This window comes from Seriola aureovittata, chromosome 16 (assembly GCF_021018895.1).
Source record: "Seriola aureovittata isolate HTS-2021-v1 ecotype China chromosome 16, ASM2101889v1, whole genome shotgun sequence".
Taxonomy (NCBI): Eukaryota; Metazoa; Chordata; class Actinopteri; order Carangiformes; family Carangidae; genus Seriola; species Seriola aureovittata.
This window is the reverse complement of record NC_079379.1, coordinates 21,306,776-21,333,156: the sequence shown is the minus strand read 5'-3', so window position 1 is coordinate 21,333,156 and position 26,381 is coordinate 21,306,776. Positions and strand designations below refer to the sequence as shown.

The 26,381-nt window shown below is 41.2% G+C and overlaps 1 protein-coding gene across 1 annotated transcript in view; it reads right to left on the bottom strand.

Annotated features, from left to right (window-relative positions):
- The window catches only part of adcy2b (adenylate cyclase 2b (brain)), a 52,208-nt gene that overhangs the window by 8,759 nt on the left and 17,068 nt on the right, over positions 1–26,381 (bottom strand). Inside the window, exons 3-19 of the mRNA XM_056400137.1 lie at positions 25,682–25,843; positions 24,579–24,728; positions 20,748–20,896; positions 18,776–18,887; positions 17,544–17,671; positions 16,444–16,602; positions 15,216–15,348; positions 9,740–9,916; positions 9,610–9,650; positions 9,433–9,513; positions 8,135–8,204; positions 7,688–7,785; positions 6,795–6,879; positions 3,359–3,496; positions 2,494–2,506; positions 2,307–2,404; positions 915–1,099 (exon numbers count right to left, since the gene is read on the bottom strand). Coding sequence (XP_056256112.1) covers positions 915–1,099; positions 2,307–2,404; positions 2,494–2,506; positions 3,359–3,496; positions 6,795–6,879; positions 7,688–7,785; positions 8,135–8,204; positions 9,433–9,513; positions 9,610–9,650; positions 9,740–9,916; positions 15,216–15,348; positions 16,444–16,602; positions 17,544–17,671; positions 18,776–18,887; positions 20,748–20,896; positions 24,579–24,728; positions 25,682–25,843 — 1,979 coding nt within the window. The remainder of the gene's footprint in view (positions 1–914; positions 1,100–2,306; positions 2,405–2,493; positions 2,507–3,358; positions 3,497–6,794; positions 6,880–7,687; positions 7,786–8,134; positions 8,205–9,432; positions 9,514–9,609; positions 9,651–9,739; positions 9,917–15,215; positions 15,349–16,443; positions 16,603–17,543; positions 17,672–18,775; positions 18,888–20,747; positions 20,897–24,578; positions 24,729–25,681; positions 25,844–26,381) is intronic.

Below are 26,381 nucleotides of genomic sequence, written 5' to 3'. Positions count from 1 at the left end.
GGACAGATGAGACTAAGATCAACCTGTACCAGAATGATGGGAAGAAGAAAGTTTGGAGAAGAACTGGAACAGCTCATGATCCAAAGCACAACACATCTTCTGTAAAACACGGTGGAGGCAGTGTGATGGCATGGGCATGCATGGCTTCCAATGGCACTGGGTCACTTGTGTTTATTGATGATGTGATAAAAGACAGAAGCAGCCGGATGAATTCTGAAGTGTATAGGGATTTACTTTCTGCTCAGATTCAGCCAAATGCAGCAAAGTTGATTGGACGGCGCTTCACAGTACAGATAGAAAATGATCCAAAACATACTGCAAAAGCAACCCAGGAGTTTTTTAAAGCAAAGAAGTGGAATATTCTGCAATGGCCGAGTCAATCACCAGATCTCAACCCAATTGAGCATGCATTTCACTTGCTCAAGACAAAACTTAAGGCAGAAAGACCCGCAAACAAGCAACAACTGAAGACAGCTGCAGTAAAGGCCTGGCAAAGCATCACAAAGCAGGAAACCCAGCGTTTGGTGATGTCCATGGGTTCCAGACTGCAGGCAGTCATTGCCTGCAAAGGATTCTCAACAAAATATTGAAAAGTAACATTTTACTTAGGGTTATGTTTATTTGTCCAATTACTTTTGAGCCCCTGAAATGAGCAGCGTTTGTATAAAAATAGCTACAATTCCTACATGTTTAATCATATATTTTTGTTCAATCCCTTGAATTAAACCTTAAAGTCTGCACTTCAATTGTGTTGTAGTTGTAGTTGTTTCATTTCAAATCCGATGTGGTGGCATGCAGAGCCCAAATCATGAAGATTGTGTCACTGTCCAAATATTTCTGGGCTTAACTGTGTGTGTGTGTGTGTGTGTGTGTGTGTGTGTGTGTGTGTGTGTGTGTGTGTACTTTGCAGGTACCTTTCCAACTCTTTTGTGGGGTATGGTGCATTGCTTAATCCATCCAGCAGAAAGGCATGTGTCTGGAGGATGATGATGTTGTAGATCACCACGGCAACCAGCATCACCACCATCTTCAGCTCGTAGTTGATTCTCAGGAACACTGAGCATGACACCAGGCCCAGGATGCAGCAGTAGATGAAGTACTGGAGACGGAGAAAAAAGAACGATTTTCTGTAGAGGTGCTGCGCAGCAACAAATAATCTCAATGTGTTCGTATCAAGCAAAGAAAAAAAAAGTGTTCGGTGTATCGTGCTGCTCTAACAGCGGTGACTCACCCAACATATAGTTCCCAAGCAAGAAGAGGACTAGAGATTGCATACTGGCAGCAGAATAAGTCAATATTCTTATACAACAAACACATTTATGTAATTGTTTATGTAATACCAAAGAGTGAAACTAAACGGTAAGAGGAGTGAAAAGAAGCCATCTACGCCAAACTGGAGCGACCGTCACTAAAGAGAGGAAGTGGTCTGCAGCACCACTCATCAGCCACTTACAATGCAATCTTTAGATCCCTCCCCAGGCAGCTTAACACCCATTTACACCACGACTCGTGACCCTAACGATTCACACGACGACCCCTGGTTCAACGACTCCCGTGACCTCGGCGGCTCTCAAGATGTTAACGAAACCCACAAGCGGGTAAATCCCGAAGAAGCCTTTCAGATATGAGGTGAAACTTCAAGGAACCTCAAGTCTGGATGACTGGGAATCAACACAGACCATTCTGTAAGCCTATAGAGAGAGTGTGTGTGTGTGTGTGCGTGCGTGTGCGTGTGTGTGTGTGTGTGTGTGTGTGTGACGGTGTCTACCACCACTAAACAAGGCAATGAATGAAAGCCTAAAGATTTATATGTCTGACAAGCTGGCGCCACTGATGTTTCTAAAATAAACACCTTGGCTTGGCTCTTTTTTCTCTTGCTTGGTGTGAGATTATATCATGGATTTAACAGATTTGAAACGGCTACACACAAGTTTCCTTGTGAAACTTAATAAAATTGGCATGGCTGTCTCTTTGAATTATTTTGCTTTTATGATATAGAGACAGAGCTGTGTGATGAGAGACGTTGCTTTCAGCAAATATCTAGCATCAGGTTCTTTCCCATGTTTACACCAACATGTGAGGAGAGTGTGTTAATCAAGAACATTTCCCTGAAAGTAAAAGAAATGTTATGTATGTTGTTTACAACAAAAATGTTGTAAAGAAAGCGAAATCAGTATAAACATGAATGTCACACTTTGCAGTTTTAGAAAAATGTCAGATTGTTTTTGGATCTTGTGGTCAGTGATTTCACATTTACATATTTCTCGTCTTTCTAAACCTCTGCGTGTCGTTGACCTCTCACTTACTGGCAGATAAAATTTGTTTTCTCTCGTGCTTTCCTCCTGGTACACCAACACGCTGCCATTACTTATATTCACAAGGGGAGTGGTGATCAGTACTTCAGGTGGAGTAGTTACTGGGACCTCAGGTGGAGTAGATGCTGGACCTCAGGTGGAATAGATGCCGGGACGTCCTGCATGGATCCCCCAGGATCCTCCACGAAGAACTAACAAACAAAACAGAGAGGATGGAGGACGATAAGTTTATTGTTTTGGCAAGTTGCCATGAATTGATAGTTAACAGCCTATAGACAGACATGCTACATGACATGCATCAAGGGTCCCCCAGCCAGGAATTGAACCATGGACAATGTGGTTATGCAGTATGCGCCTTAGCCACTGGGCCACCGGACGCCCTGGAGGGCAGGAGGAATCATCCATCACTGAAATGTCACACAGCCAGAACAGATTTACATTACATCTGCAGAGGAAAGATTTACCCAGGAGACGAGTTACTGAGTCTTATATGAGCTAACTACAGCACAACTACAGGACTTCCCTATTGAAGATATTATTCTAAATGAGCATGTTACTGCTCGAGTCTCGTAACAGAATACCCAACGAGCACTTAATGACTTTATTGGTGTGGCACACATGGTGGAAACAGAAAGCACCATGATGATCATAAGACTTTACGATGTTTCATGCTAAATTGGTGCAGCAATTAAAAATGAATGCAATACTCAACCTCAGAAAAGTATGACCATCACGCTTTTAATGCCTCGTTACAAAACAATATAATGTATTATGCTTCTAGTCATTCTTTTAATGCATTAGGCATGCGCACTGGTGCGGACCACACAGAAAATGTCTGTCTTTGTATCAAAATCCTACAACAGCAAAGTATTAAAGAGCAATTTGACCAAAGCTTAAACTAAACTCATGTTGTTAATGTATTTATTTATCTTCAAAATCAACTATGCTGAATTGGTTTACATTCTTTAGCATCAGCGGTTTCTTTCTGTCGTAACCCGCAGCGACCCTGGACAAACCAGATCCACAACAGTTTCACTTCTCACCATATTGAAGACAGCCATCACCAGTATGAGAGCAGTGGTCATCATGGTGAGGACCAATCGCAGCCAGGGATTATTAGTGACGATGATGCGGGAGGAGGTGGGGAACCAGGTGAGAGAGCAGGAGCCCTTCCTCCCCTGCTGAGGATGCAAAGACACAGAGGGAATGATTAGACAGAGGAACAAGCAGTGGACAGAGCAAAAGAAATACCGTACAACTCACCCTCTGGGGGCTTTATGGTCTCTGCCGCTGTGACTCAAACTAACACAAAGATACTGGCTCGGTGGAAAGTCCCATTTGTTATTCATATCGCTCACGGCAGCTCATTCAATCTCACTATGTCTCAGCGAATCAGAACAAAGCCAGAAAGTATAGGATCAAAGCTCATCTATCACATACAGGCCAAACCCCAGCTCTAGCCTTTTATTTTTTCGCAAGAGTTTCAACTTAAAACATCTTTTATTAGTGTTATCCTCGATATCGTGTCTCCTCCTGTTCCTATTTACAATCATTTTCGAGCGTAGTGTGACAGTTTTCTCTCACGCATCAGGACAGTATGTTCATACTTTGCTACGAGCTCTAGCGGAGACCTCACACTTGGAATGAGTCCTTGGTTATGTGACACTTTCTAGATGAAAGAAATAAAAAAAATCAACAGCACACTTGTTTTCCAAACTAAGCGCGGTTTCATGAGGACATGAAATGCAGATATTTCCCTCTGATTCTCATAAAACAGAGTGTCAGTCAGTTTTACATCTTTCTTGAGGTCCTTTCTTTCATCCAACTTAAAAAGACATTTGGCAAGGAATGTGTTTGATCACAATAACTGTGTAATGCTCTCTTTCACAGATGATCACAGCATGTCCTTTAACGATAATATGCCTCATTAATGATGACTCAGACAAACTGATTGTCCTGGGCCACATGACGGCACTTGGTTTGACCTCCTCACCTGCTCGGAGTCTATATGAGCTGGGCGGTTTCAAGATGGCTCCCTCTCCCTCCCTCCCTGGAGGGCAGGTGCCGTTCAGCCACTCAACGTGGTTTTGTTTGGTTTGGATTGTGTCGTTTGTGTTCATGTTACAAGTAGTTAAGGTTAGCACCTACATTCAGTGTTGGGGAAGCTTCTGTGAAAGCACATTACTTTACACTGGAAGAAGTTAAACTACAGCAAAGCTACTGTAAGGAGAAATTTAGTTTTTCTTTAACTAAAGCTACTTAGAAAAAGTAGCTCAAACTACTTTGCAAGAAAAAACAAGATCACATTGACGATGTACATGTGATAAAAAATGATCACAATATACAACACAAAATAAATACATGCCACGCATAAACCAAAAAATTATTCATGGGGAAGTGCTGGATTGTCAGCTTTGGTAAACAATAACTGCTTAAGTATGGCCATGATAATTTTCCCTCATATTTCAGGAGGTTAATCCATAATGATGCAGTATTAGCCCTGAGCAACACCCGCCCCTTGGCTTCTGCACATGCACTGCACAAAGGTCAAGTGTGTAGTGGTGGCTGCCTGACGAATGCATTGCCTGGGCATGGCTTCACAGTATTCAGGATGAAAGAGAGAGAGAAGCAGTAGTAAAATAAAAAATAAAAAAATTTAAATTTCTTTCCTTTTATGGGCCAAAACTGTTTTTAACTTAACTACACAAAAACCTTAACTATTCGAATCACAATGCCCACATGAATGTAGCTGAACTACCAGGAAGCTACTGCAAAAATTGTTCACTACCTTTCAACACTGCCTACATTTTCACCCACCGTCCACACTTCACTGCTCTTTGCTTACACTGAGTTGCCCTTGATAAATATCTTGTTTAATTAAACGGTTGCTATGTGGAACTCCCGTCTTGGTTACGTTCCTGAACGAGCCCGGGCAAAAAACAAAACCCAACCAGGTGCACGCAGGTGAGGCAGCACGCCCATTCACACGCAGGTAAGAGTTTGTTAGACACGTCCTCTCATTAGTGAGTTGTGTGCTCTTTCACCAGTGACCACAGCAGCTTTTATTGAGAACAGATCGAGTGTTAAATTGATGGTTAATACAAACCCATCAAACATAAGCTGCTCTTATTGAAGGTGATATCTGGGTCAGGATAGATCCAAGGTTACTGATAACCCCCAATTACTCACAGGTGACCCACTTACTGGGTGATAATTCTCTCTTGAGAGGGAACAAGGAGCATCATCGGTTCTTGAGGGAGCAATCATTTATTGATTGTCCATAAAACACTTGTGACAGGTAGCTGGAGTGGCCCATCCCTCCACTTGTGCTGGATAACAAACAACAGCTGCGACTGGATGGATGAGGACAATAAAAGGAAGATCAGCTCATATAAAGCTTACATATAATGGGCTGCAGCTGACACCATGTTCCAACTTGTGCAAGAAAATGCGTCTGGATGGAAGATCTGGGCCTTAAGAAAATCCACTCTCCGTTTCAGTCCATCTCACTGTTATTTAAATAGCTAAATAGTAAAAAGGTAACATTATACATTACAGTTTACTGTGCCACTCAGTTTGAACCATTGGATGCATTGACTCCAAATCCGAAGATCTCAACATAAAATCAGAACCGACCAACACAGAAACTATAAAGTCAACAGTCTATTTTTTGTTTTTTTGCATCTGTCTTAGTGGATTGTGTCTTGGTAACACGTCACTAAGTGAAGGAAGAAACTATTCAGACAGTTAGCACATCAATAATGCATAAAAACCCCCTTAAAGACAAACAATATGTGTCAAAATCCAGAGAATACAAATGAAAATAAAAAAAAAAAGATGTAAAAGTAATAAGAAAAAACTTAGATGGTTGGACGGGCAAAGCAAAATTCAACCTTTCAAATTAATGAGAACTCAAGGTTTTATCTTGTCAGAGTTCAACACTACATCGTGTCCAGAGGGTAAGTTTGATTTGCATCTTGTGAGCTGCTCACAACTAGTTCAAACATGTCCGCAGTCATAAGAGACCAGATTGGTAGATTTGTAGACAAAGCAAATCATGGCCTGTAACAATAAAAGTCAGACACTCTTTACTCCTGTAAATGTGGAGTTTCTGAAAGACTAGATAGATCATATTTACTGTAGTTCCTTCTCTAAATAAAGTTAATAGATATATATCAAGACACATGTAATAGATTCTTGTTTGTCATAGTTAAAGGTAGAGTACGTCTCAATTGTGTAGATATTATTTTGATGGATAAGTCATTAAGCTGCAGGAAATTCTACGTGAAACTTTTAAAAGTGCTCAGGAGAGAGGAGAGCGGCTCTTCACATCAACCTGTAGGAAAACGACTGTGTCATCAGAATTTAGAGGACAAAGATAAGTGGGGTAAGTGCATATTGAATTTCTACACAAAAGAAAAAAGTAATTGTGTGTGTGTGTGTGTGTGTGTATTCACTGATAAATCCATGCAAACCCACCAGAATGTGACCAGCAAAGCAAAGGAGCAGGATCAAAGCCAGCAGCAGGAATGCCAGGCCAAAGGAGATCCCGAGCACAGCAGTTCTGCAACACACACACACACACACACACACACACACACACACACACGCACACACACACACACATTACTCTAAACCCTCTTGGCACCTCTCGGCCCTCTGCAGTGCCGTCCAGGGAAATAAATGTAATGAAGGTCTTAATGTATTCTACCTCAGACTTGCAATCCATTTACATTGAGTAAGCATAACAGTGGATCGTACAGCAGCACAGTGTGTGTGTGTGTGTGTGTGTGTGTGTGTGTGTGTGTGTGTGTCACAATGAAGTTACATTCATGTATCAGATTTTCTAAGGAGGAACACAGCACATCTGATTTAATGATCTGTGCCATAAAACAGATGATGTCACGTCTAAAAGATGCTGTGACAAAACGAGCAAAGATAAAGATAACGATGAAGAGAGAGAGAGAGAGAGAGAGAGAGAGAGAGAGATAGAGAGAGAGAGAGAGAGAGAGAGAGAGAGAGATAGGGTTGAATTAGAAAATCAATGGCCCCTCAGATGCTGAATTACACCTTTGGCTCTCAGAAGCAGTAAATTAGCATGACCGTGAATTTCTCTCCTCGCTGTTAAAGAGATGCCACACTTTGATTCACCTGATCTATAATCACTAGCAGACATGGTGCCCTTTCATCTCCATCTGCTTTTTAGCATTCTGCCTCTTGCTCCCCTGCCTCTTTCATTTCAGTGTGGTCTTGTTGATGAGACAGCTGGCGTCAAATGGCTTTTTAACATCAACCCGCTGCCACAGATGGAGTTTGCTGACGCTACGGGGGAGCGCGCCTTATAAATCCAGTGAAGGGGGGTACAGACTTACTTGGGCAAGACGAGGACCTGCACGATGAATATGCAGCAGAATATGAGGCAGGCGCAGGTGACATAGTACTTGAAGGCTGGTAATGTTGTGGATCTGTACTGTTGAGAGAAGATAAGACACAAAAACAAAACAAAAAAAAATTGTAAAATTTTGTACATTATGATGCTGCAGCAAAACAGACCAAAGTCAACAATAACACTGAGCCTGCACAGTGTAAAAATATACCAGACTTCTGTGTGGATTACATAAAGTATGACGCACAAAAAAAAATAATCTGTAACTGTTATCGCATAAAATATATAGTGGACAATCCGTGTCCTGTATACGGCAGGTTGTTCAGGCCCTTAATGACTTCTGTTTCCCTGACACCTATACAATCCGATTGATTTGTGTCCCCCCCCCCCCCGGTGAACAATGCTGGCTGGTGTTTTGTATGCGTTCGCCTACCTCTTTCTCCAGAGCTTTGTTGTGAAAGAACAATGAGATCCTCTGGATGTCCTCAGACTTCAGCCACTGTCTGGAGACACAAGTGAAACAGACATATTCAGAGAGAAGCGCGGGGGGGGGGGGGGGGGGCGGCGGCGGCTCCATCAGTCTTAACGAACCAAGTACAAACCGTATGAACTGAATATGAACATGACAACGCTGGGACTTTATTGATTCAGTTCAATTCAGTTTGAGAAAAACAATATCGGCAAAGCATCAAAATACAATTTCCAAAAACTACATCATGCAAAATGCAAAATGCAACAAAAACAACACCAAGATCGATACAGACATCATTTAGTTCAGTGAAATTTGGGATTACAGAACTGAACTGTAAAGTAAAAGTTCTGTATTTCACTGAATGATTGACTTATTTCGAGGACGTTTGTCTCCACATGAACCACATGTTCTGTTTTCTCTGGGTTGCCGTGGTTTTTTGTTGTGTCGTCCTCGTTCGTTTTGCCACTTTGTGGTCACTGAGCCACTACGCTACGGTCTGGATCTGCCTCTGCTTTCTATCTCTGACAGTTAAGAGATATTCTGCTCATTCACTACACTGTGTTATAACTTGGGTTTACTCTGATTGGTGCTTGGAAAGCAAGAGGGGGGTTTTCTCTTGTGAATGTTAATGATCAGTGGGTATCTGCCTGGTTCTGCTCGATGAGTAAAATGTACCTGTTGAATTCAGCATGTAGAGATTCTGAGTGGGTGAAGCTTTGATGACCGAGTGGACCCCACAATTCGCCACCGTAAAGCGCAATGGGCAGGATAACACCATCAAATATTTTAAGACAGCTTTTAAGTTAAAAAATTCTATTAATTGCATTTAGAGCTCTTACGTCTTTTTCTTTTTAAGCTTATACTTTTCGTTTTGAAATAACTGCAATTTTACAAAAAGCCAACACTTGTTTTTTCAGTGAATAAAGCCGGAGAGTGTTTTCTTGTTTCATGAATAATAAAATATATAGTAATAAGCCCATTGAAACTGTTCCGGATTAAATTACATTGCAAATATTGTGTACTTCCTATTTCTTGTGTGAAATTCGCAATAAAATACGAAAGACAACAGGAACAAACTGTAGTAAGTAAAACTTACATTTGTATAGGATTGAGAGGTTTCTGTGCATCATTATGCTTCAGTGTATAACACCTAAATGAACTCCTGAAGGGGCTTCCTCTGAGAGGGAGGTGACTGAGCACGACCTGTGACTGTGAAAAAGTGATGCAGAAACAGGAAGTGCAGCAGATATGACTCTTACTTCTGTGAGTTGATGCCATCAATGGTGCGAATCATTCGCTCATTGAGTTCCTCCTCAAACCTCCTTCTCTGAGATTTGGACCTGCAGTTAAAAGGAAAGAAGGGGACACACTCACACATAATGAAGTCTCGCAAAGACTTAAGAGTAAAGTGGTTATCATACAACCACTGCGCTCACCTTTCTCGTCGCTGGAAGTGGTACTGCCCCATTGGAACGTCCTGAAACAAGAGTCACGACATTGATCTATCGATAACCGACACCCGTATCTGTGCGTGAGACGAGACAAAGAGCTCTGCGTTGTACTCACAGTGGTGTTGATCTTGCCGTTGTCTGTGGTCATGCTGTCTCGATGGTGGAGGTTGGCAAAGGGTTTGGCGGCTCCCCAGGACTCCAGGTACCGGGTCATCCTGACAGACGCCCTCATCTTCCCGCTGTCCAGGGAGGGACGAGAGCGCACACCCAGCAAAGGGCTGTGCCTCTCAGTCTGAGAAAAAACCAGGACACATGTGATCGTCAGTAACTGTTGCTAATCCTTTAACCCGTGGGTAATTCATCTTGACACCACATTTTAAAAATGAAATGTCACGCAAATAATGCTGACATAGATTCATTTAAGTGAACTGAACAGCACCAGCACCACAACAACAACAACAACAACAACAACAACTGGAAAACACCAGTTGTTTCCATTTCAGTTCAGGTTATTTGATGTAGTGTTGTGTGAGGTACTTATCTATAGTCACTGTATCACCTGCAGTAGATTTGGATCGGTGTGCTGTCATTTTTAGAGAAACAGCTGGTGACACAGAAGCTGAGCGATGTGCTGTTGTGGACGGGGCCGTCTGCAAAAACGTGTTTTAGCCAAAATTCCTCCAAAATGGAGAGAAAATGTAGTTCCAAAGGAAAGGCCTGTTTGACGGCAAGATAAAGTGGTGAAAATATTAAAAAGAAAAGTTTACACTTCAACTGATATAGTTTATTTTCTGTGAGCTTTTTTTTGTGTGTGGCCATTTTATGCCTCTATTGAATAGCGTAGTGGAGACAGACAGGAAGTGCAGGGAAAGAGAGAAGGGGAATGACATACAGACAATGGTTGGGAACGCTGGGTATGCGCCCTTACCATTCAGATATCATGTTGCCCCCTGTGTGGCTTAAACACGTTTTTGTGGAAGGCCTCGTCCACAGCAGCACATCGCTCAGCTTCTGTGCCGGTGCAGGTTATACACCGACTACACACACTACACTACGTCAAATAATCCCAACCGTCAATTTAAGCTGATATGAAAACCTGACCGAGCTGATCTTCAAAATGGAGAAGAAATATCACACAACCCACTTTGATCCATCGACTGCAGCTGTGTGAGCCGGACTTTTACACATGTACTCAGCAGGTGTGACGTAAGGAGGACTGGGTGCTTTGGGAGCAGCGATCTCTTGACTTCTGTGACCTGCCTCTCAGTGTTTTGAGCCACTTAAAACACTTGTAGTCAAGAATGATGCAGTTCTCCTTTTATTTTGGGCGGTGTGCCAAGTGTTTCTCTCTGACAAACTGCGCCCAGCTTCACTGCTGAAACAAATGTTGCATCACTGTAAAGCCATAAACCAGTGAGAGTTGAAGTTTTTTTCCTTTTCCTGCATTTTTGCCCAAATGGAGAGGATATTTCACCGTTTGTTATAGGTAGAATCTGGTGAGGTGACAAGCCCCATACCTCTGGTGATTTACTTTAATTTCTGATAGAGACGGGTACACGGCACAAAAGCCTGTAAGAACTGAAATAGACAATGACTGTGTTCATTTTCAGCAGGTGTGCTGAAAAGCTCTGACAGTGACGATCAATGACAATGACAGTGGAGATGACACCTCCTGTGATCCATGCTCCATATTTGGCCTTGATCCATTCAGGGCTTCCTGAAAATGTCACATCCTTTTCCCAATATCTGATAGGACATTGGAAAAGCCATCTCCATTAAAGTAAATAAAGGTTACAGGGCAGTACTTTAACATTATTATTGAGACTTCCCATAAACTATATTGTTGCTATATTGTGAGAAGGAAAATTACCACACTAAAAATACCCAGATGCTTCGGTTAAACCTAAAACTGCAGGTTTGATTCATTACTGTAGGGCTGCATGGAGCAAGAGTAAATTAGGTCTCTGAAGTGCTGCTACTTTGCATTCATAAATAGGATACTAGAAAAATCTGAAAAAAGTTAAACGGAAAATATGCAAACAGTGTAAATACCAAACTCCCATGACATGCTGTAAACAGAGGGCTGATAACAAGCAGCTTGTACTGTTGCCAAAATAACTTCTCATTTCAAACTGAAACACAGCTGCTAGAGTTTCAACAGAACACTGTGATAAAGGATGTTGAAATATGTTCATGTTTTCGACTTCTTCTTTCTCTAAAATTCAGGATGGCACAGAGGAAAACCTGCTTGAGCTGTATAAATGATATAAACTCATCGCTAACCGTTGTGTCTTCTGTTATTCATGCAGAATGTTATATGGAATAATACAGCTCACTTTTTGTGGAAAAACTAGTATATGCAGATTTTTATCATGGGATTTTCTTTCAAAACAAAACTTGACGAATCTCATATAGATGTTATAGTGGTTACTCTACCTTTGATTGTTTTTGTTTTTTCTAGTTATTTTGCATTTGTGACAATTTAGTTTCTGTTTTCATTGTTTATTGTTTTATATATTACAGTTATTTTACTTATTTTTTGTGTTTCATCTTATTTTGTTTTATTCCCCTATTTTATTAATTTAAATTATTGTTTGTTTCATTCGTTGTTTTTGTGTGTGGACCCCAGGAGGAGTAGCCACCACTGTGTGGAAGCTAACGGAGATCCAAATAAAGAAATAAATAAAGTACATTAACAACTCCTATGAAATACTGGGTGAACTTTTTCTTTCAGTTCATTGAATCTGATACAGCTTTATATGACTTCTTGCAAATTCTAATCTGGAATATGTTGCTACCGAGACGTGACTCTGAGAACTGTTTGAAGTCAGGTGATGACTTCATGTGAAAGCTACAGATCCCTGGTCAAACTCTTCAGAGATGAAATAGAAGATGAAAAAAAAGAAGACTAAAGGGAGTCAAAGGAGCAGATTTGGAGGAATCTGTGCTGAAAAGACACCGTGGCTTTCTGTGTCACTGATGGCATTTCCAAAAGATGCACCGGAGAGTGTAAAGGTGTTAATTCTTGCACTGAGACTCCACTCGTCTATGAGGAAAGCAGATAGTGAACACAGGATGTCTTAAACAGGAAAAGGTGTCACTGCAGATATTTATGGGGGTGGGTGCATCTTAGCCAAGTTATGAGGGGATTATGGAGGCAGGACTGTTAAGCGTGGTTTTTTTTTACAGACTGGTTGCCAACAGTATATTCTATATAGGGATATTCTCAGCAGAAAGTTCACAGAGGAGTCAGATGTCTTAAATGTCCTGAACTAGTCCTAAGACGTGTGATGTCTCAAGCAGTGGAAATGGACGTCACTTCAAACATTTTCTCTGAGGAGACAGACTGAGTGAACTCCTGCCCTGGTCTTCATTTGATAACATCCTGCCGTTGCTACACAATTGTATTATTTCCCTGTACTTGACATTGTCAAAATTGTGTGAATTGAGTAAACCCGACCAGCACACCAAGTGTTGGTGAAGCAGTGGCGTTGTCCATGGTGCTGAACCCTCATAGTTTTGCACTCTGGCTCAACACACCTTCTATAAACTCCATGAAAACACAAGTCATGACCCAAAACACACACACACACTGTCAGCAGTTACCTCTTCTGCAAACTGATAATTACTGTATGTGGCTTTTCAAACTAGATCACGACTGATGACATATACTGGATAATGTAAAGTGAAGTGAATATAATTCATTTTCATGTGTCTCCAAGACATCGACCCTGTGTGAACTAAGAAAAACAGCCTTGTTTTTCTGCTTTGAGAAAACACATTTGTCAGATAATCCACTGGGTTTCTAGTTGTGCTAGCAGCACGGTTCTAGCTCTCTCAACCACTACTGAATGAATTGCCATTAAATTTTAAACAGCCATTCATGGTACCCAGAGGATGAACCCTAGTGACTTTTTGATCCCCTGACTTTTCTCTAGTAGCAACATGAGGTTGACATTTGTGGTTCAAACTGAAATATCTTGACCACATTGGCCACATCCTTATTTTTCCTTTAGCGCAACCATCAGGTTGACATATTTGTTTTTTATTGAAAAAGCCACTGAATGGGTTGCCATGACATTTGGTACATACATTCATGATCCCCCAAGAATAAATTTTAACAACTTTTGATCCCTTGATTTTTCATCCAGCAGCATCATCAGATTAAAATTTGAACTAGTGCAATACTTTATGGCCATGTGCCTGCAAACTAATCACATCCTCATCAGCCTCAGCTGTGGCTTGTGTTTGGTGCTAATTAGTGAAAGTTGGGCCGTTTTCACACTTCAGGAACTTCCAGTATAAATCTGGAAAAAAATCTAAATCACATAAACATTTTTAAACAATAGCTGAAAACCTATTTATTTAATTAGGCTTTTAATTAGTTCTCATATTTTACTAATCTTAATGGTTTCCGTTTTATTTTCATTTACACTTTTTATCGTCTTCTGTCTTTCTATTGTCTAATTTCATTCTCCTTATATTCACCATTATTTTATTGCTCTATTTCATTTTTTATTGTGAAGCACTTTGAGATCTCTTGCATGAAAAATTCTCTGCAAATAAAGTTTATTTATTTATTTTATTTTTTATTTTGTTTATTTATTTAAATTCAAGATGATCATAGATGCACGGTTTTCTTTGGACAGTGAAGATATGTAGTATTTTGTCTGTGAAGTGATGGGAATACTTTCAATTTTTACAGGGTTAAGGACAGTAAAGACAGTACAACATTATCACTATGGAATCAGAATAGAGTAGAATAAACAAACAGAAATGGTATGTTTCCAAAATGTTTTCTATATTGTTACACTTACTGAGTTCTTAGTGCCACCAGCTATTTAGCTCAATGACCCAACATCTAATATTCATATAATGGTCATGGTTGGAGTACATTTTCTTTTACTATTTTCTCAAAATTCAGTTGAAAATTTACTCTAAACTGTAGAATCAGTTCAGATTTACGGCATTACACTGAGATACATTATGGCTTCAGATGCTCCTATTGTTTTGTTCCCCCTCTGCACTATATGTCATCTGTCAAACATTATTTGAAAGAGTATTTTCCTGCATCAATTTCATATGTCATAAGATTTCAAAAGATTTCATAAGATCAGACTTTGGGGATTGAAAATGTAAGAGAGTAACAGTAAAGGCAGCAGAGAGAGAGAGAGAGAGAGAGAGAGAGAGAGAGAGAGAGAGAGGATGACATGCAGCAGAGGGTCCAGGCTGGATTTTAACTACGGCCGCTGCAGTAAAGACTCAAGCTTGTTAGGTATATGATGGTACGCGCTTCATCAGGCAAGCTACCAGGGGGCTCCAATCCCCTTTGTTTTTTACAAATCTTATAATGGGAATGACATTTTATTGTCTGGCACACAGCCACTTTAAAAAAATATATAAAATCAATAGCAAAGTGAAAACAGGAAAAGGCACCTGGGGCCGCTAAATAAAAACAAGTCTAGAACAATTTTACTTTAACTAAGAAAGACTAATTACCCACTAAGTGACAGTCCTCAGTATGATCTCCCTCGCAGTGATTTCTGACTGTGTGCTTGAATGTATGGAACCATGTCGGAGATGGTACTGACCTTGGGGTTGATGACCAGGTAGGTGACCACTCCGTGTTCCTTCAGGTAGGAGTCCCGGGTCTGTCCGTCTCCAGGCTCCACCTTGTACGAGCCCTTCAGATGCTCCAGCGTCACGGAGGAGATGTGGACCCTCCTGGAGACCAGACGGGAAAAAGATGAATGGACAGATGATGAGAGGTTAAGAGCTTGCGTCACTGTGCCATTAAAAGCTCTATCAAACGTGTTATTTATTTTCCAGCTTCATAACTACTAATTCTCACTTTTCAGGTTATTTTGTTACCCCTGCCAACAGAGATGGACGGAGATGGAAATGTGCTTTATTTTTATTTTATTTTTTTTCCAGCTGCCATGTTTTTCAGGAGCCTTTCAGCAGGCGTCAGAGGAGACTAACCATTAGCAGCCCAGTGAGACAACGTGGTGGCCCTGGAGAGCTTAGTTTCAGTGTAGCACACACAGAACCACCAGTCAATTTTCCCAAGCTAGTTACAGAGCTGGGATTTCAGACCTAATGGCTTTATAACACATGTAGAGCTGACTGGTCAAATGAGGTGGCTTTAATTGTCTTAAACACTATAATAGAATTAGAGCACAAAATCCCATACTCCATGTCCATGTCTGTATGTGTGTGCATTTCCTCAAGTAAAACAAGTATATACTGTATATAAATATAGATTTTTCAGCTGAGTCTTGGTTAATAGCCTCTGTTGTTCCCTCAGGTGTATCATCATCTTTGGGTTTAAGGCCTGGTCAATCTGTCATATTTCTTGGTGTTATTTGATAAATCTGATCATTTCTACACCAAAAAAGCCAAAAGAAAATTGCACAGGTTTAGTGTTATTCTAATATGGGTGAGAAAACTTTCTAAACAGCCTCCTTGAGATTCACGCTGTCCTCTGAAACTCAAGATAATGATACTTTGGTACTGCTGACCACTGGGACTTGCTCACTTCTACTTTAGGCCACATGGAGCTGCAGCAGAACAGATGGAAATTCACTCACTTGCTCAAGTGCAATTCAACATTAATCAGTGAGAGAGCAGGAAGTGTTAGTCAATTCCCAAAGCATATAGCTTCCTGTCTGGTTCACTGACTAAACCTGGCAACGCTGCAGGTACAGGTCTCTGGATTGCCAACCAAAAGATAATTACAAAGATTTGAGGGAGCAGCACTGCAGCAGCACTGCAGTGAGATCACATTAAACTTTCTTTGTGTTATTGGTTATGTCTCACCCTGGCACGCCTCCTGCCTCCATGTGATTGGCTAGCGTGACATCATGTGACCATACATCATACTGCCACTTGCGCAGGCCAATCACACCGCAGAGGACATTCCCAGAATGAACACCAACACGCATGTTGATGTCGACTCCAGTGGCATCTCGGACCTTCCTGCGGAGCGAAAGGAAGAAGAAATCTTTAAATTCAAACTGGAACTGAAAACATGGTTAGCCTAGCTTAGCATAAACCCATAAGCCCAGCCCAGCTCTCCAAAGTCAAAAATCCAATCCTACCCACACAATAAAACACTAACTAACAGATTGTATCTTGTTTATGTAAAATTCATAACTTCTCATGTTGTGTTTTTTTTTTTTTTATGTAACCATTTCTTAGCGAATCAAGTGTATTTACCAAAATGTTGTGTTTTTGGAAAGTAGCAGGGATAATTCCTTCTTTCTCTTTCTTTATATTTCTAGTTTGCCATTAACAATCCTGCTGATTCACTAAATGGTTCGGTGTTTCCTCCACAATTCAATTGTAGTCAGGGCGGGAAACCCGCTTCACCAACAGACTCTGCTTCATCATGTCAGAGGTGTACGACATCTGAGGTGGATGGCATCTTTAATCTGATTGTGATTAAAGGTCAGTGCCGGCAAGCCAATATATTGGTCCATAAAACTAGTGTGTGTGTGTGTGTGTGTGTGTGTGTGTGTGTGTGTGTGTGTGTGTGTGTGTGTGTGTGTGTGTGTGTGTGTGTGTGTGTGTGTGTGTGTGTGTGTGCGTGCGTGTGTGTGTGTTCTGGCATGAGTGAAAGATACAGAGAGCAGGGGGGGGGCATCTGCGAGAGAATATTTTTTCATTTGTTTGAAATTTTTATTTGTTCAGCTGGGAGGCTTATCATATTGCATTCACATTGTGTTTACTCTGGAATTCAAACAGAGCTGAAATCAAGTCTGGCATTCCTTCTGCTCAATCTGTTTGACAGGCGCGTGTTTGTGTTTGTTTGTGTGTGTGTCTGTGAGTGAGAGAGAGAGAGAGAGAGAGAGAGAGAGAGAGAGAGAGAGAGAGAGAGAGAGAGAGAAAAAAAAAGAGGGAGAGATCTGGTATTTTACTTGATGGCCTCACACATATCCAAGCCCATCTTCACGCAGTTCCTGGCGTGGTGAGGCAGAGACTCAGGCAGACCAGACACACAGTAGTAACAATCTCCCAGGATCTTGATTCGCATACACTCGTTCTCCTGAGAGGAGGAAAGAGAGAAGTAATGAGGGGATCCCTAAGTTATCAATATCTTTAGTGAGGGTTACCTATTTAAAAAAAATGATGTTTCTCATGCTCTTTTCACCTCGACACAGTAACATCCATCAAGCCCAAAAATCATACACCCACACACATAACACATTAGCCTTTATTCCACATGTGGGATGAGTAACAGCTCATCGTTGGACCGGGTTTATGTAACGGCAGCTTCGTCAGGCGGAAGGACAGAGCTGCTGGACACAGTACTGAAGGAGAGAGAGCCTGACTCAACTGTTTAGACCCGTGTAGCTGAGCACCCATGAGACCGCGAGATTCACTCTGACCAGGCCCACACCGCTACGACCTGCAGCTGTGGAGGTACGGCTGCGGAGGCCGAGTGTGGCCGCGGGACGGAGTGAACACTTGTTTCAAGGTCGCGCTTCAGATGATTGACAGCATAGCTCAGACACTGTTCTCTCCCCTCAGTTGTTTTTTTTTAATGAACATCAAAACAGTGTTAGAGAAAACACATTATTTTATGCTTATTAACGTCCTTAATTTCACAATCAAATCCAATTAATTCTCAATGACAAACATCACATTTTAACTTTAGATTGAAACATGTTTTATTTTATTCACTGGGCTCTAGAAATCAATCTTACAAAACCTTCTTAATAAAACCTTAAACTGAAAATACTGAGGGGTAGTTCACATGGCTAATTCTGCTGTCCTTGAAATTTCCATCCTATGTAGATTGTATGTGGTGCTGCTGTATCAGGGTGCATCATTCTGGAAAGTGTCTCCAATGTTTTCTCTACCTCATACACATACTGTACAAGGAGGAGCATAAACACCACACCGTGCAGGATATTACAATCCAATACAAGAGCACAACAAAATACAGCCTCGTGAATTACAACAGAATTGAATCAAGATGTCTTTATTTTCTTCCTGAGAGAATGTGGCCCACCCCGGACTGAACAAGAGCTGAACATCCTCTGACGGTGCGAGTTACTACTACTTTTTCATTCATTCCTGCTGTGAAGCACGCACAGTGTCCCTCTGTATGAGATGTGATATATGAATGAAGTCGTCTTGAGTTTACCTTTGCGATCTGGTCAAACTTGCCAAACAGTTCGTTCAGCATATGCACAAGTTCACCTGGAGAGCAGTCGCTGGCGAGCCTGGTGAAGCCTACGATGTCGGCGTACAGAATGCTGCAGAAACAACAAACAGGACAACTGATATTGCATTAATGAATAACACAACCATGTAATGAAACAGTTCATTGCGTAGCTAGATTTTCATTATCCTCTATTAGGAGAGAGGCATCAAGTTTCTCACTGTTGGGGATATTTGCTGTACTTGATGGGATTGCTTTGAATTAACTTGTGTCGTTCTCTGCAAACCCACTGAGTTCTTGATGAGCACGTTTACCACAGTGGTGACTATTAAATGTTCTGGAGTAACAGGAGGGATATTTTACTACAGAGGGAAGCCTTTGCGTTCATACTTGGCAAACTACAAACTACAGGTGTAGATGAAAAACACTCAGGTTTCCAATGCAATTAAACGAAATAATGCAATACACATCATGTGCTGGTTTCTGTATTTAGAGTGTCAGTAACTCCTCTGGACCATGCACCTAATCTGTTAGTTTTTTTTCCATCACGATCAAAGCAACATTCTCAAATATTGAAAAATATTTAAATTAACTTATACAAACAGCAGTCCAAACATTATGTCTCCACCCAGGGTGACAAGTCAACACAGCTTCTACAAATATCAGAATATTTCCTCAAAGAGAAGGCCTCTAGGGCTGGAAAATGAAGCCAACACTGAAGTACCAAAAACATTTCCTCTAATGACCTCTTGAGTCTGGCTTCAAAAGTGAGTCAATCCCCATTAAACTGCCCAACTTTATAGCAGAAATAAACATGTTTACAGCCTGGTACAAATCACAGTCTTGGTCTCTATAGCTAATTTACTCCTTCATGACAATACGGAGGGTGAATCTTTATATAACTCACCTGTTTACATTTTATTAAAGTTGCATAATTGATGCATAATTGAGTGTGTTTGAGCAAGTATGCTTGCCACAAACCGGCATGCACCAAAGTCTCTGCTCCACATGTGCCCCACCTCTTTGCCCATTCTTGGATTAGCCAGGAGTCAGGCGCTGCCAAGATGGCAACAGCAGAGCAGCACCACTCTGAACTTCAAAGCCGCTCCTCAGAAACATATGGTCACAGAGGCTACGTCCATTTTATATCTAGTCTGTGGTAGAAACAGAATTCAGCCTGTTTCTCTTCAGAGACACCAATTATTATAGCTGGAGATACGATGGTGGCGGCAGAAGCTGGTGTCTGGCTCTCCACTGACTGTCAAGTGTAGCAGGATCCCAGCTGGGCCACACCGCCACCCGTCCTTGAGTGTCAGTTCTTTGTTCTGGAAAGATTGCCCTCTTCACTGGAGCTAGACCATGTGAGAACTTGTTATTATTGGAAGGATAATGGGCAGATCAACATGAACACTCACACCCACACACCTGAGACCGACTTAAAAGTGCCACTGTGATATTGTTTCTTCTGTGAAGCTCGAGCATTATGAGAAACAGGTTTTTAGAGGACATTCTCTGGAGAGGCTCTTGTGCTAAGCCTGGATTTGTGTACTCTTCTCTGTTTCTATGAACCCCCACAATATAGAGGAGGATGTCATTGAGAAAGGAAGACATGTGCTTCTCTTCATTTGGCAAAGTGACCTCAGAGTACAATGAAGGTGGATTAACTCTGAATTGAATTTGGGCATGACAGTGAAAAGGGACCAGGAGATGAGGTGCAGAGAAGATGGCGAGAAAGGAAAGGAGAGGAGTCAAGGAGAGGAGAGGAAATAAAAGGAGATGATAGTGGGATGAGAGGAGCGCTGAGTATAGGGGCAATCCAAAATGTGAGAGGGGAGGGGATGAGCAGTGATGAGGGGGAGGACAGGATGGTATAGGAGCAATCAAGCGCAGAGATGAGAGCAGAAGATAATAACCTTTGTTATGGAAGGCGCAGATAGAGGAGCAGGAACCTTACCTGACATTGGTGTGCCGCTGCACATAGAGGTTGTGGAAGTTGTTGGTGCTCTCTGTTCTGCCAAAGTTCGGTCCCTGCAGCCTCTGGATGATCTCGGCTTTCATCACTCGCGCTATATGAGCCGGGAGTAAGGACAACAGCAAACGCTCCTACGGACAGAGAAGTGGGGGGGGGGGGGGTGAAAGCCAGGCGAAGCAGAGTCAGACAACTGGTAAGAGTTAACTAGTTTGACATGGTGGGAATAAAAATGTATTTGGTTCATAAACTGGTTTGTTTGGATTTACTCAGGATAACATGAAAATACCAATGACTGAATAACACTGTTAACTTCATGCTACACAATAAACCTTCCGATTCTATGGCTTCTTCATTCAATGTGGCTGGACGTGTTTCCACCTTGTGAGTCTGTGTGTGTGTGTGTGTGTGTGTGTGTGTGTGTGTGTGTGTGTGTGTATGTGTGTGTGTGTCATGTCGTTCTGGTGACACTTACTGTAGCAGAAACTATCACTGAGGTGGTTGTCAGTAATTTCACAGGTGTTTATGTGTCTGTTTGTCTGTGAACAGATTTCGTCACGGTGCAAGAGACTTATTCTATTATGTGCTGTTCTATTATGTACAGCTCTGTTCAATTCAGTTTTCTTTGGTGTTGTTCTCATCTATTTTATTCTTTTTTTATTCTATTCCATTTTACTCTGTTCCACTCTATACTGCTCTGTTCTCTATAGTATTCTGTATTTTTACAATCTATATTATATTGAGTACTGTTCTGTACAACTCTGTTCTATTCTACTCTATTCTGTTCCATTCTAGTATTTCCCATCGTGTGCTCTTCTGTACCGATCTGTTCCATTCTATACTGTTCTGTTCTAATCTATAGTATTCTGTTCTGTTACAATCTATATTCTACTGTGTGCTGTTCTGTACAGCTCCATTCTATTCTAGTATTTTCTAGTGTGTGCTGTTCTGATGTGTTCTGTTCCATTCAATTCTATTGCATTGTATTCTGTTCTATTCTCCTTCTCCAATACTCCATATAAATATAGCCATTGTCATCCACAGCTAATATTTAACCGCCTAAATAGATTTTCCTTCATCCTCTTAATGGTGGTTCAATGAGGCTTATTTTTTAGCACTGAACACAGGAAGCCAGAGTCAAGAAGAGAAGAGCGATTGAGGCACGGAAAGTATCTTCATTTTCAAGACCGTGGCATGGTAGAGGAAAGCAGTGGAGCATGTTCTCTATATTTCTGCATTGCCCGTGATTTTTACCGTGCATATTAGATTATCATGAGGAGATGAAAAGTGAAAATGAAATCAAACCTAATGATAATTAACAGGTTTATCTTAATTCAGTCAAAGGTACGAAAAGCAGCCTGTGAACACAGCTGCATATCTACACTTGCAGGAAAGCACTTGTGGCTGACATTCACTAAGGCAGTGGGGTGTGTCTCGTTACCACATCTACTTCAGTGGGTTTCTCTCTGTGTGGTTTTGGAGGCTGCTTTTGTTGTTGCAAAATTGTGACTATACAAAGATGCTTTCTGACCCTCACATGCTGACATCAGAGTTTTTTAATGGTCGCTGTTGATGTTTTTAGGAAGTTGATATATTCTCTCCAGTCAAGTTCCACTAAAGCAGCACTGGAAATCTGAACAAAACATGTCATTGTATAGAATAGTCAGCAATCAGGGGGAATAAGAAAAGTAGAGAATCAGAGATGCGAGATCCATCACCCATAGCTGTTGTGTAACCATGTAAGTTGTGGGGATTTTTTTTTGCTTTGATTTAGAACCGTACACACTGGTTGGAGGGTTGTTTGAGGGTGATTGTGGTGCATGTGTGCGTGTGCGTGGGCAAAAGTGTGGGTGTGTGTGCATGTTAGAAAGAGTGAATAGCTGCCTGAGGGGGTGTGACTCATAAATGCAGCTCTCAGCAGAGAGGGTCATTACATTGTTCACACACCACGGGCTCATTTCCTAAAACACAGCAGCAAATTAAGTAGAGAGAGGGGTTGGTGGTGGTGGTGGTGGTGGTGGTGGTGGTGGTGGGGGGTTACACTAAAAATAGAAACCCACACCACCCGCACTTATTTACTTATTCAGCACTGAAGCAATATGAGCACTCTACTGTGAGGATGCAGAGGGGGTATAATAGCCTGAAGAGATATAGCTTTGTTAATCATGTGTTTGATTAATGAACTAAAGTGATCTGTATTCAGAGATTTGGTGGTGTTTAGTTATGCACTGACATTTGTATTGCATCCTCACACATTATTAACACGCACACGCACACGCTCACGCACATACAAACTGGTGCGCGTGGAGAAACATATGCCAAATAACATTTGTGATTATTCAAATACCATCTACAGCAACCAAAATGTTTTCACTGTCTTGTGGTGATAAATCTTTTACAACTTAATTCACATGATAAAAAAAATTATTAGATTATTTTCACTCAAGATTGTTATGCCAACCTGTAGAATAAATGGCGCACAAAACATGTCATAAATAATAAAATGTTTTAATATTTGTATCTAATGCAGAGTATTTATTATATTTCATTATAAATGCATATAAAACATGCATTTTACAATTATATATTATGATTAATTATGTGTTTCATCATTTGTAAAATGAAATACACATTTTACAATCAAAACCCCCCCACTGCGTAGACCACCACTTATTAATGTATCATTTCATGTGTCATTTCCCTGGTTGGAGAGAATGGCTAATGTCAGGGCAAAGGCGCTAATGTCAAGCAAATGTCACTGCATAATGCCTCTTTAGACATGATCGACTTACCAAGTCAGCCCTGCATTGAGAAGTGAAATATTTTGGCTATAAAACAGAATAAGGTTTTCATTTCATATGTGCTCAAGTGTGTGTAACTCTAAGAGCGAGGCAGGAACAACAAGAATCAAGAGTTCACTGCCACGCTAGCAGCTTAACTGGAGGGTTTACGTTTGAGTGTTACATTGAGTGTTGATCTTTTTACAGAGCAAAGGTGAAGGTGACAGAAAAAGCTTCATTCTCAGAGCAATAAAAATGACAAGTGGCAATAAAAAAAAGGCAGACAAACATCAAGCAGTCAACCTCTGTCTGCAGCCATGCTAGCAGCTCTGTGAGACTGTACTTAGGCACAGTGGTGCTTTGAGCTAAATGCTAATGTCTGCCTGCTAACATGCTCTCCAGAATAGTTAACATGCTGACGTTTAGAAGGTGTAATGTTTACCAAGTTCACCACATTGCATTAACATTCTAACATTTGCTAATTAGCACCAAACAAAAAATACAGCTGAGGATCACGGAAATGTCATCAGTTTTGCAGAAAAAGTAAACATTTTGACCTGATAACAGCACAAGATGAGAAGTCACAGGATCACCAAAGTGATTACAATTCATCATGAGGGAGAAGAGAATATCTGGACCAGGTCTTACATCAATTCATCCACTATCTATTGAGTCATTTCAACAAAAAGATACCAATCTCCTGGTGTCGCTAGAGGACAGGTCATAGGATCATCAAAGGTGGAGTGACAGAGCTACATGCTAGTGCTAACCACTGCTGGAGCCACGCTGCTAGTGTGGCTAAAGAATTGTTTAGTTGTACTGAGAATGCAGAGACACTGATGAGTTAATGTCTCATGTTGTTGTAACTAAGGTATTAGATTGTTATTTGTGACATTTTGAATCGTAGTCTTGTATTGGAACATTTTATTCCACAGTAAAAGCAGGCCATGCATCCTCAGTAATCTGATGACAGCAAATGATATGAGACTTCACTTCACATAGTATTTCAACCCAGGGCATGAATGTAAACATGTACCTGTTGGTGCTTCTCAAACTCTAGTTTGATGGGCGACTTGATGCAGTTGCAGGTGTCTTGGTAGGTCTGTTTGAGAGCCAGGTCCATCAGATGCTTGTGGTACGCCCCAGCCAGGTTACCACAGGTGAATATGATCACGTTGGCTAAGATCTGCCACACGCACACACATACACACACATAACGAATAACGCATTAAAATAATATTAGGTGTATGTACCTTTAATTTTCCCACTATCAACCTCCTTCCACTTATGCCTGTATTACTGCCTCGTAAAACCAGCCCAGTGCACACACTTCAACTGCACTTTTTCCACCACTATGTCAACCTCATGCTCTTTTAAATGTGGCCTTGCATATCAATAGGTTGTCCTTAGTGCTGTATCCAGGGGCAATGAGCATCTTACAGCGTGTTTTATTGTTGGTGTGCTTTTCCACTGCGTATGTGTGTGAGAGACACAGAAGAGAGAGACTATATGATGATTACAGTGTTATGAGCGTGTTGACTTTGATGGTTGATTAGAAAGAGTCACTGTGTGTGTATCAGACATACATGTGATACACAACCAGTTAATTTTACTTTCTGTGTTAACTGGCACGTTTCTGTATTTTTGATTAGTTTTACAGATCATATTCTCATGTTATTGGTCATTGTTGTTTTTTGCTCTGGTATTATGAGGTTTCTGTTTCGTGGTGAGATTTTCTTCTGTATCAAGGGTCCATTCAGTTAGAGCCAGTGTTTTAAGAGCTGTTCCCTGAGTACATTAAAAGGCAGTTTGTTTGACTCAGGAGGCTTTTCTGAATGTGCTGTCACATTGATACAGGATGGGTTCACGGTTTTATAGCCCAAACATTATTAAAATGTTGTACCTCATCATCTTTAATCATGCATGGAACAACTTTACCAATTCAATTTTGATAAACTAACCCCTGCGCTGCAGCAAACAGTGCAGTGAAGCAATCACTGAGGCCTTCAGAAAACTAAAATGGGAAACTCACAGCAGAGTCACATCCAGAGCCGGATTTTGTGTAAAAATGTGGCTTTCAACAGACTTTTTGCCATGCACCTTTGAAGGTTTGAGTTTGTACAGTCATCTTGTCTTTACCTGCCAGTCCAGAGCCTCCGGCTTTGGGACGGTGTTGGCCAGACAGACGCTGAGGGTGACAGTGTGCGAAAAGCAGGTGATGGCGCTGGCGATAATGGCCCCTCTCATGGAGAAGGGCAACATGGTGTAGACGACAAACACGATGAACAGGAAGAAGGACACCTGGAAATGGGAAACAGGAAGATGTCAACAGCTAAAAAGGGGCACACCTGTCTGGTCAAAGATCTTGATGATTTCCAATATTTTCTGATAACGTGGGCTTTTTTTTTTTGTCAAAATAAATAATTTAACACAGATCACATAAATGCCTGCAAATGAATCCCAGCAGAGATTTTTGTTCTGCATCTTCCATCTTTGTCTGCTTTTTGTCTAAATACAGAACACAGCGAGTCGAGAGTTGAATAAGCTGCCCACTCGTCCTCACAAAAAGATCCGACCATAAACTGCTGATGCTATGATAAATTATCAGAGGTGAGTGGGCTGCTCACTTAGTTTTACAAAAAACAAAATCATGTGATAAACTGACAAGAAGATCCAAATCCAACGCATCAGAGCATCGCAAAAGTACGACGTTTAACACACAAAATGCTTCATTTTTTCCTTACATATGGGAATAGATATGTGTTGTACTTTGGGGTTTCCTGCATGTTCACTGTGATCAGTCCTTTCTCTTTCCAGGTTTCCATCAAAGCCTCTCACT